General features: G+C 44.2%; 1 protein-coding gene across 1 annotated transcript; it reads left to right on the top strand.

The window, feature by feature from the left end:
• The first annotated feature begins 1,101 nt into the window (after positions 1-1,101).
• Positions 1,102-4,358, top strand: LOC123403309 (protein SRG1-like). Its single transcript, XM_045097260.1, has 4 exons — positions 1,102-1,591; positions 1,671-1,930; positions 3,500-3,827; positions 3,945-4,358. The coding sequence occupies exons 1-4, from the start codon at positions 1,349-1,351 to the stop codon at positions 4,185-4,187; spliced, it is 1,074 nt and encodes a 357-aa protein (XP_044953195.1). The 5' UTR covers positions 1,102-1,348; the 3' UTR covers positions 4,188-4,358.
• Positions 4,359-12,362: the final 8,004 nt, after the last annotated feature.

Here is a 12,362-nt window from a genome sequence, read left to right as displayed (position 1 = left end):
CTCATACTAGATGCCTACCGGAGTTCTTTAAAGCCGGTTATGGTAGAGGCGTTAGTTTGTGCTGCAAGTTATATCAAGGGTGCACACGTTGACTTAAATATGGTGGTATGTTTCGAGTATCTTCCTTGCCAGTTTTGGTCTTGTTGTATGTGATATGATAATTATCTAACTTACACACTTATAGCCGAGGGATGAGAATGAAGAAGATGATGTTGAGACCATCAAGTTACCCGTTGTGGAGGAGATAAATGATTAAATTTGTGTTATGTTCGAACTTGTCGAGTCATGAACTATGAATTGTTATTGCAACTTTGGAGATGAACCTCTCATTTGTGTTATATTCAACTTGTCAATTGACATGGACTCTAAATTGTCATTGCAAGTTTGTAATCGTGATATTTGTGCTATGAATCTTATTTGTGCTATGTTTCCTATCTAAATCCGTTGTTTTGATTTCCAAAAAACAAATGAAATGCTGTCCAAATTTAGTCTTGCTTGCTGTCCAAATGAATTGTTTGTACATGTGATATTTAGTTATTCTTGCTGTCCAAATTTAGTCCAGTGCTTGCTGTCCAAATGTTATCGTTTTGACAAAAAAAATGTTGTATTTGTAATTGTTTTGCTCTCCACAATCAACACATGTTGGCTGGAACTTGTTTTGCAATAGGTCCAGTCGGTCAAAATAGCTTGACCAGAGCAACTGGTTTAGATAGCAGCAGCTGGAGCTGATTTATTGCTATTTAAACTGCAGCTGAAGCTGGTTTAGATAGCAGCAGCTGGAGCTGGTTTAGTGCTATTTAAAGTGCAACTGCAGCTGAAGCTGGTTTAGATACCAACACATGCCTAAAAAGCTTGACCAAAGTATTTAAACTGCAGCTAAATAACAGCAAGCAGCAGCTGGAGCTGGTTTGGAGTCGGTCCAGTCGGTCCTAAAAGCCTGACCGAGCTTTGCTCTGGTCCGGTCCGGTCCCTGGGAACAAGCCCGCTGGAGAGCTCGGTCCGGTCCGTACCGGACCACCGGCGGCCGGTCCAAACGCCGGACCGGACCGGACCATGTCCAGGCTGAGTCACCAGTCTGGCGGTCTCTAAGGTCACTGCATGATCTTCAGCTTGACGCGCGCGCAGCCCATCCAGAGGGCGCCGCTGTCGCGGCGTGCCCCGAGGCATGGATCACGATCCTATCCTGTTCGCGCGCCCAACTGCCGCTGTCATCTGCCCGTCTGCCTCTTCAAGTCTCGGGTAGCTTACAGCGAGGGCCAGCCAAAGTCGGGCTTCCAAACCTCCATCAGAACTGCAAGAGTGGGAGCTCAACACAAACAGCAGTAACAACGAAACCAAGCAGGCAACCATGTCATCATACGGCCAACAATTCAAGATACGCGAGGTGCCCCCGATCGTGCAGGAGCTGGTGGCCGAGGGCGTGCAGGAGCCGCCGGGCCAGTACGTGGTCCCCGAGCAAGACCGGCCCGCCGCGGCGGTCTCGGAGATGCCCGAGCCCATCCCCGTCGTCGACCTCAGCCGGCTGTCCGCCGACAGCCCCGACGAGCTCGCCAAGCTGCGGTCCGCCTTGGAGAACTGGGACCTCTTCCTGGTAAATTCTTCGCGTTTTCGTTTCGGCCATGTGATGGAGTGTTCATTCATCTCCGGTGGATCTTTCGGTCGATCTCCAGGCTGTTGGACATGGAATGGAGCCTGGCTTTCTTGCCGAGGCCATGAAGGTCATGAGAGAGTTCTTCAAGCTCCCGCTGGAAGAGAAACGGAAATACTCCAACATTGTCGACGGCAAGAAGATGAGCTGGGATGGATACGGCAACGACTTGGTCGTGGTGGAAAATCAGGTCCTTGACTGGAACGACCGGCTCAGCCTCCTGGTGGAACCCGAGTCAGAGAGAGCCTATGCACTGTGGCCAACACAACCACCTTCTTTCAGGTACGTATCCTCTAGGTTTTTGCCATGATCCATTCCTGGAGTTGGAAACTCATTGTTTTTCTTTTGAACAAGTTGGAAACTCCTTGTTGGCATTGAGATTCAACGAAAAAAACTCCTTGTTGGCATTGAGATTCAACGAAAAACAGCATAAGAGCTTGTAAATTTGAAGACGTAAAACTAGGTTTGTATAATTTACATCATCAAAAAATGTTTTTTACATCTTAAAAAATTCAACTCCAATAGATGATGTAAAACGGCGATGTAAATGAACAACTCCAGTAGCTGATATAAAACTGGAGATGCAAAACCGACCACCGCGGGGCCGTTATATAGACGTTGTTCAACAGCCGCACAAATTCACGAAAGAGGAGTCACACGAGCTCATGCACAATGCGAAAAATCACTCTAAAACCCCCCTCAAGTTTTAGCTTTTTTTTAACTTCGGGAATTTCATCGAACACCTTACTTGCGGGGTGGTCGAAATCGGCCGGCTGCTGGTTAGGCAGCAGTCGTCGGCGGCGGTTGCGGGCTGCCGTGACTGCACAACAACATAAGAGATGGCCGTCGTCGGGAGCTCCGCGCGGCAGGCGGGTGGCTTCGCACGGCCGGAAGAACGGTCGAAACTTGCGGCCGTCGGGCGGGCGGAGTGGCGCGGCTCCACTAACTCCGGTGGGGGTCTAGGCTTGGATGAAGCCTGCCCCACCATAGAACTTGCCAGGGAAGGTATTGAGACTAGCCACAACCGTCGGAGAAGCTCCGAATCGACGGCTCTAGGCAGCGCGCCAGCGAGGCAGGCAGCGGGGGACGGGGAAGGTGAAGTCTCATTTGGCATGGCGACCGTCGAGTGGTGGGCGGAGGCGTCGATTTGAAGAGGATATGGCCGGTGACCGATCACGCGGAAGGGAAGGGAAGTGGCAGTTAGCGGGCGGATGCAATTTTACATATTCTGGAGTTGGATATGTAAATTTGCATCGTGAAGTGATATAGGATACATCTCGGGGAGGTGGTAATGTAATTTTTTCTGCATCTACATAATGTGTTGGAGCAGCGTTTTTGTGCCTCAAAAATGAAAAAGGTAATTATTTTTGTATCTACATCATCTACTGAAGATGCTCTAAGTAGTTGTGTTTTTGGGTTTCCACTGGAATCAGAAATACATATCCTTCTAAAAGAGTGTGCGGCTAAATCTTTTTTTATTCTTTATGTAATAACTTATGTATACAGAATATCAAGATTCTAGTATAATGTCAAAATAAATCTTAGACTTGCCATGGAAGATGAAAGCTATATATAACCATGGCCTGGTGGGCCTTTTTCATCTTTCATGCATGTCTAAGATGTAGACTGTTCCAATAATGTCTAAAGCCACATTTAGGTGGCATGCTCCCGGCCTCAACATCAATTATTTTTTCACAAGATAAAAGGACGGAAAAGGCCCACCAGGCCATGACATAGCAGTACAGTTCACGAGTATACTTCCAAATCACAATACATGATAGAAACCCTCAACTGATGAGTAACCGATTCGATGCATTTGTCTTATCATTCATAACATACTGTGTTGCGCAGAGACATTCTATGTGAGTACACAGTCCGGTGCAGAGGGGTGGCCAACCTTATCCTGCAAAAACTAGCCAAGCTACTCAATTTACAGGAGGAATACTTAACAACCATGCTGGGCGAGAAGTCCTTAACCCAAGCTACAATCAACTACTACCCTCGGTGCCCCAAGCCAGACCATGTCTTGGGCCTTAAGCCCCATACCGATTCTTCGTTGATCACTGTCAACTTCGTTGATGTTGATGTCAGCGGGCTCCAGCTCCAGAAGAATGGCATTTGGTACAACGTGCCCATCGTCGCAAACGCATTGGTTGTGAACATGGGGGATTTAATGGAGGTAATTGTACTGTGTGCGTAGACAGCTGCATATATAGTTGTACGATCTTGTCTTGTACATTGTCACGCTGAGATATATATATGCTTCTGTTTGTTTCATCGTGATGCATGCATGCAGGTAGTGAGCAATGGGTTCTTCAAAAGCCTGATGCATAGGGTCGTGACCAATGCGGAGAAAGAACGCTTGTCGTTGGTGATGTTCTATGTTTTGGATCCTGAGGCGGATATTGAGCCGGTACCAGAGCTGGTGGATGATAAGAGACCTAGACGATACAAGAATATGAAGAGCAAAGACTATCTAGAGAAATTCTTTGACACTTATGCAACAGGGAAGCTAGCCATAGACTCCATGAAGATCTGAAAATGAATCTAGTGTGAATAAGTTCGGTGAGTACAATGTCTATTCTACCGTTTCCCCCGATTTATGTGTGTGCGTGTGTGAACACCTTGATGTAAACCATGAAATAAAACTTACCCGTCGTGTGCAACACGTGGACCAAATGATTGAAGGATGGTTTCTTGTTTGTATGTACTCTCCGTTCCTTTATAGAAGGTATATGTGTTTTCTTTGATTGCATGCATCTCTTCTTGTAAAGAGAAAAAAAGGAAAGTATCACTCTTTTAATTGCATGTATATCTTATTTTCCTAGCTTAAATGTTTTAGTTGCCTCTAATCAACGATATAGCCAAGGTTAGTTTCGTCCTAGCATGTATATAATTACATGCCTTGATCATCGTGTTGAAAACAATACACCTTACATAATAATACACCTTACATGTATCACTTTAAACAAGGATAACCATTACTCCATGTAAAATATGGATTATAGAGCAATATACTTTCATGTGCCTCTTTTGTGAAAAGGAGACATCACTTATAATGCTTTACAGGTATCACTCTGGGTTAAAGGCTAAAGTGTCATTCATTAAGCACCCAACACGACGATTCATGAGATAAAAGGCATAAGGGCATCTCCAACGGTGCTCACCAAACGGATGCCCCCAAATGTTTGCGGACATCTGATCGGGCAAACCCATCCAACATTATTTCTCAAATGTCCGCCGCGCTCCATTTTTAACTATACCCTGTATATAAATAATAAGAGGTAAATAGCACAGTGCATTAATAACTTAAAGATAAATATTCCAGTGCAACAATTATTCAAATAAAATATTACAATCAAAACATAAAGTTTAAAATAGTTTAAAATTTGAATTCAATTTATTTGAACACATGTTTCAATTGTCGATTGTTTATGAGGTTTTTTTACGTGGAAAAAGGATTGTTCTACTTAAACTAGTTCAGTTTTACAATCCATTAGAATATAACCTTTGAGCTCGTGTGGGCATCTACCCAGCCAAACTGAAGTTCGTCGTACCATACGGCCATACCTAGGCACCTAGCTATGAGATGGCTAGCAACATTTTTGGTAACGGGGAATCTTCATCGGGGAGATCACCTCATGAAGTCCATTAAGCGCTTCACCTCCTCCACGAGGCAGTTCAAGCTTGAGCCACCATTCTCCTTATCCAACACCATGCGCATGAGATCCATGCTATCAGATTCCACTATGATCGGCATGACGCTCCATTTGCCAAATGGATACTGTAATATTGAATAGAATATAGTTTATTGATTGTATTGTAGTCGTATACAAGAATTTATATAAAGGGTTACAAACCGACTAGACCTATTACAAAACGATTAGGACTAGGTAACTTGAGAGCCAAGTAATAGTCTAACATCCTCTGGCAGTATCAACGGGAGGCTCGAGAACATTGAGACCGAATCGAATATCATAAAACGGTGTAGCAGCCCATCATTTGGTAAATATATCAGCGAATTGAGCCGTAGTTGGAACGTGAAGCACCCGAACTTGACCAAGAGTCACTTTCTCGCGAACAAAGTGGGTTTCAATCTCAATGTGTTTAGTCTGTCGATGTTGAACATGATTCCCACAAATGTAGACAGCCGAGATGTTATCACAATAAACAATGGCTGCCTGTTCAATTGGTCGATGCAGCTCCGATAGCAACTGACGGGGCCAAATAGTATCGACAACAATGTGTGCAACTGCACGGTACTCAGCTTCATCGAACGAGAGGGAGACCATTACCTGCCTTTTCGAGGACGAAGAAATCAAATTGTTACCAAGAAAAACACAGAAACAAGATGTGGATCTTCGAGTGTCGAGACAACTAGCTCAGTGTGCATCAAAATATGCGGTGAGAGAAGTGGGAGAGTATTTGTTGATATGGAGACCATAGTTCTATTCAATCTTACATGGTATCAGATATTTGGTCCTAGGGTATGGCTCTGACACCCACACCTCCACCGCCGTCGCCGCTCGACTACTTCGAACGCCGGGCTGCTATCATCGTCAAAGCCGCCGCGGTTCCCTCTTCTTTTACACTTGCTCTACCACTACCCATGCCTCCCACAATATCCTTCACCGATACAACCTCCAATGTTAGCCCCTATATACCTGGAACCCTCGATCTCAATTCCCACAACTACTACAATTGGCGCCACCTCTTCAAATTTCACCTCGGGCGATGCAATCTTCGTTCTCACATTAACGCCACCGCCGTGCCGCAGCCTCATGATCCATAATGGGTCAAGGATGATCTCGCCATCATCCAATGGATCTACATGCGAGTCTCCACAAAGATTTTCAATCTCGTCTTCCATGATGCCTCCACCGCCGCCGGTCTCTAGATGGCCCTCCGTCAGCTGTTCCAGGACAACATTGATGCTCACACCAATCACCTCCACACCGAGCTCAGGAATACGGTACAAGGCGATACTTCTCTGAGTGTCTATTCCAATGCCTCAAGTCCATCTCCAATGAACTTCGTGCACTAGGTGATCCAGTTGCCGACCGCCAGCTCATCAACATCCTGCTCATCGGGCTCAACAAACAATTTCACAAGTAGGCCTCCTTCATCCCCATGATGTGCCCTCCTCCAACCTTTGTCGATGTGTGCTCCATACTCGAGTAGGCTGACCGTGCCCAATCCAAAAAGGATGCTCGCCCTCAGCTCTTCGTCGCCATCCCTCGTGCTCCATCACCAGCGGCGCCATCACCAGCAATACCTCCTTCACCGACAGCGCCCACTCCACCAGCGGGCTAGCGTCCCAGCTCTAACTATCGCGGCAAGACCCCTAGCTATAGGCTGCCTACGCCCCACTGGACGCCTACTCCTCTGCCTCCACTGGCTCCAAGTGCTCCTCCTGCGGGTGCTAGTGCTTCGCGTCCGGCTCCAACTTTGGCGTCCTCAACATGATCGGCTCGTCCAGGCTTGGCCCATTCCCTGGTCTGCTCCGTCTCCTCTTAGCGCCTCCCTGCACATACCGATGCTTGGCAGCCCGGTGTTTGTCCCCATACTGGTCCTCCTAGGTTACTCACTATAAGAAATATGGCATCTTGTGACCTCCAATATTGGTCACTAATTGGTTGTTAATTTCCATTTTTGACCTTTTTACGACCAAAATGGGTTGGTCAAAAGCTGACCGTCTCTAATGAACTATAACAACCTTTCTTCTGGAATGGTCGAAGACATTTACGACCAAACGAAAGGTCATTGGTTCTATCACCAATTGTTTTGGTCATTGGTTGTGTGCCCAGGCCACGTCGGATCCAACGTGGCAAGCTGACGTGGCAAAGTTAAGACCAATTGGATTGGCCGTTGATAAGAATCAGCTCGGTCCAGTTTGGTGCTTTAGATGGGCCGAGCCCACTAATTCAGCCTTCTTAATTATCATTTTTTTGTCATTCTGGTCGGCTACATGGGCCTGGCCCAATATTTTAGCCTTTTTAGTTTTTTTGGTGTGGCCCTTCTGGCCCAATGATTCTAGTTTTTTTAAAGATGGGTCAAATACTAAAATGGGCCCCGATTGTCAGGTTCTAGTATGAGGATTCATGTTTTCAATTCACCAATAAATAAATAACAAATATCCAAATCAAAACAGACAAAAAGAACACATAATACTTCAAATAACAGCCAAAATAAGTCTATTACATCATATAACTTAGATAAAATGGTAATCACATCCACAAGCTCTACAAGTGTAAACACAACCACAAGCTCTACAAGTTTCTACAAATGTAATCACAACCACAAGCTCTATAAGTGCCCTTTGACAGATGGTTTCTATTAGTCCTGATTTGAGGAACACACCAGGCTTCAAGGGTCTTCTCCATAGTGCCGACCAAGATCTCACCCTTCATGGGCATCAGAGTGATGCAACTAAACGTGGCAGGGAAAAGGATTACGTGCCAAAAGGCAAATTTATACAAGATATCAGCCTTCCAGTGGTGCATAATATCATAGATAGAGACATGCTTCAGCATTACATGTTATGGAAACGTAGAATGTATTTTGTTTACAAAGGGCATACAATTGCAAATTTACTATCCAAAAAATAAAATTAGAAAAAACAAGTAAAATAGTGAAGTGTAAAAAATGTCAGCCATAGTGTTTCTACTTCCTACAAATGACTGAGACCATGGTGTTTCAACCTTTTGTAGAACACTATTTTATAACAATATATATTGAGCATGCTACAAGAGAAGCTTGAATTTATGGTTTCTATACTTCTACATTATACATCTCCGGTAATATAGACATGTTTATCACATATAATGTACATGACAATAGGAGCAAAATTCTAATAAATTCATTAGAGGCTTGTCAATAAAAATGAAAGGTTACCTATAGGCCAGGAAACATAAACTTGAGAGGTTCAGATCAAGGCCTATCAACTACATCATATATATGCATTAAAAAACAAGGCCAATGGACCAATGCAAAAAAATTATCAGTTTTAAACACTACAGGACCAATTAGTAGGTGGTGCTTCAAATTTAAAAACTCAACCATTCATCATTAAGAGTAGCAATTTAATCTAATAGTAAAGCAATGCTCCGAAAATAGTTTTCACACTCGGACTAAGGTACTCCAACCTTGGACGCTCCCTTGCAGCAGTTATTGCTCGTGCTGTAAGCAAGTGCCTGGTGTGAAGTTGTAACGTAGAAAATGTGGTCCCTCTTACCAACAGAACATATATCATTATGTGAGAGCGAAACTGTTAAAATAACAAGGGAATGGAAGTGGAACTAAATGTTTCTCACACTAAATAGATTAGAATGGTAATAAAATACTTAGGTTGCCAAGGTATATACAACTCATATAGAGACACCCAAATGTGAATACTACAACAATACTGAATGAATGACGGTCACAACATATCCAATCAGTATAGACACGCCCAAATGCACGTACAGAGAATGTAAGATCACAAGGAATGTGAATGGGTTGTTCAGGGATACTGAGAATGAGGGCAATACATGCAACTGCAAGCAGAGCATGTGAATAAACATAATTTAGAGGTGACCAATGGTTGATGACCACTATCAAGGATTAGAAAATGACATGTTCAGATTAGATAGTGTTCGCACAAATAAAAACGCATAGCATAGTCCGCATCAATAACGCGGATTCCAATCGTCTAGGCTTCCACTAAGATCATTTTCTATATGCATCACATGACTGAAAGTTTATTGGTATTGCTAAACGGTACTGCAATCACTTGCGTGCGGGGAATTGCTCCTTGATGGGCTCGAGCAGCCTGACGGCGATGTTGAGGCCGGCGTTAGCACCGTGCGCCGGCTCCGCGGGGCACTTCATGGTGCCGAAGGGCTCGCCGGTCTTGGTGGCCACGTAGAAGGTCCTGGCCGAGTGCCACCTGCGGACACAACAGATGAGATCATATCATATCAGATCATGGCAGTCAGAAAAGAGACGGAGAGAAGTGGTGGATGACGAGGATCCTTACGCGAGGCGGAGCATGAGGGGCGCGCAGTTCTTCTCGACGATGAGGCCGTGGAGCTTGCGCTTGGCCTTGGCGACGACGGCCAGGTACTCGTCGCTGACGATGGGGTAGCACTTTTTTTCCGAACCGGGCTTTCTCCCCTTTCCATTACTTTCATAAGGAAATACAATGTTTCGAGACCAGAACCAGAAAGAGAGGGAAAGGGAAAAAAGCGAGTTCGGGACAATATCAGGAAACCCACCATCCATACTTGTCATCAGGAACACAAACTGCGGGGCGAAAACCTGATATCATCCGAAACTACGCAACAAAGACCAATAGTTTTACACTACCATGGATCAGCACCGCTACCAGGAGCCCCAAAACAACCATCACCGGACCAGGCTCACAAAAGAGCACAGAATAAAACGAAAATTTCACAAACTGGACATAGAATCTAATCACCACCATGGTAACCAAGCTATCAGCACTGCAACCAGCAAGGTTTATCGCGAGGGGGGAGGGGGGATCGAACATCTCCTTCCTGCATTTACCACTCATCCGAGGCTTCTTCCTCATCAGCCTGCTCGTTCGCTTCTGGCCATGGTAGTCCACATAGCCACAACATTTGAGCTGCGCTCTCTTTCAGCAACTGAGCCCCCTTCTTGACAGTCTGTGCCATCGTCGGTTTTTGCATACCTGCCCAGTATTCAATAAACGCACATGTTGTGAAAGCAATTTCAAAAGGAGTTTTAATCCACTACTTTTAGAAAGTAGCCTGATTCCGAGCCAACCAAATAGACCAGCAAACTGCAGCTAAGCCAACAGTATGGATCTCGCACAAGCCCGGCAAAAAAGCATACAACCAAGAGTAAACCTGCCAAATTGTTTTCGGGATATAACTGGTACCAAAAACAACACCAACCGTTCTCCAAACAATCTTGGCCACCGAGCACCCAAAGAACAGATGCTGCGCCGATTCAAGTTCATCGCAGAAAGAACATTTAGGGTCCCCCTGCCACTAGCGTTTTCTCATCTTATCTCTAGTAAGAATGGAGTTTTAAAATAACTGCCACAGGAAGATTTGAATTTTCAAAGGAATCTTAGTCCCCCAAATCCACTTATAATGGGCCCCCGCAAGATTTCTTTCTAACCATCTATACATAGATTTAGTGGAATATTCTCTGGAATTATCTAACTTCCAGTAAACCTCATCATTTTTATATGCACAAATTTTATCCAACACATATTGCTTCATTTGATCCCATTTCTGAAGCATAGCTGGAGATAACCTTCTCCTAAAAGAAGTTAAATGATTCATACTCTCCAGTTTATCAACAGTACACTCCTTATCTAGGCAAATTTTAAAAAGATCAGGATATCTATCTTTAAGAAGGATATTCTCACCCAAATCATCTAGCCAAAGGCTAGCAATGTTATCTTTTTTAAGCACCACCCCTCTGTTGGAATTATGCCCTAGAGGCAATAATACATATGGTTATTATTATAATTCCTGTATCAAGATAATCGTTTTTTATCCATGCTATAATTGTATTGAATGAAGACTCATTTATATATATGGATACATAGACAAACACCGTCCCTAGCAAGCCTCTAGTTGGCTAGCCAGTTGATCAAAGATAGTCGGTGTCTTCTGATTATGAACAAGGTGTTGTTGCTTGATAACTGTATCACGTCATTAGGAGAATCACGTGACGGACTAGACCCAAACTAATAGACGTAGCATGTTGATCGTGTCATTTTTTTGCTACTGTTTTCTGCGTGTCAAGTATTTATTCCTATGACCATGAGATCATATAACTCACTGACACCGGAGGAATACTTTGTGTGTATCAAACGTCGCAACGTAACTGGGTGACTATAAAGATGCTCTACAGGTATCTCCGAAGGTGTTAGTTGAGTTAGTATGGATCAAGACTGGGATTTGTCACTCCGTGTGACGGAGAGGTATCTCGGGGCCCACTCGGTAATACAACATCACACACAAGCCTTGCAAGCAATGTAACTTAGTGTAAGTTGCGGGATCTTGTATTACGGAACGAGTAAAGAGACTTGCCGGTAAACGAGATTGAAATAGGTATACGGATACTGACGATCGAATCTCGGGCAAGTAACATACCGAAGGACAAAGGGATTTATATTTGTTAAAAATATTGAACTGTGTTCGTGTTTTGGAAAACATTATTTAAAAAATCGGATTTCTATAACCATGAACATTTTTCCAATCATGATTTTTTCTGAAATATATAAATAATTTTGAAAACTCAAACATTTTTGCAATTGATGAATAAATTTTAGTATATATAACAGTTCCAAACAGCAGAGGAAACAGCAGAAACATGCGCGCTACAGAGGGCCAACGAGGCGCGCGCTGAAACTGGGCCTAACGAGCCGGCCCAGCATTTCATACCAGTAGAAAAGAAAATCCGCCGGTACGTACACGCGAGTGCCTCTGTAGCACGGTGGCGAGGGCGCCGCTCCTGTGAAAGGAGCGCGACCTTGCCAACGCCGAGTTTACTTTTATTTAATTATGCAATTCGATGAAAACTTTTGAAAAAGCCCCATTCGGTCTTGAGAAACTACGAACAAAAAAAATCCTGCGAAATAAAGGTCATTCATATGATTAGTATAAAGCAAAGCGGTTTTTTGTAAAAAAACTTGCCACGTCGGCAACTGACGGGCGGACCCAACCGGTCAGAC

Source organism: Hordeum vulgare, chromosome 6H (assembly GCF_904849725.1).
Source record: "Hordeum vulgare subsp. vulgare chromosome 6H, MorexV3_pseudomolecules_assembly, whole genome shotgun sequence".
Lineage (NCBI taxonomy): Eukaryota > Viridiplantae > Streptophyta > Magnoliopsida > Poales > Poaceae > Hordeum > Hordeum vulgare.
Note: the sequence above shows the minus strand (reverse complement) of the source record. Positions and strands in the feature narration are given on the sequence as shown.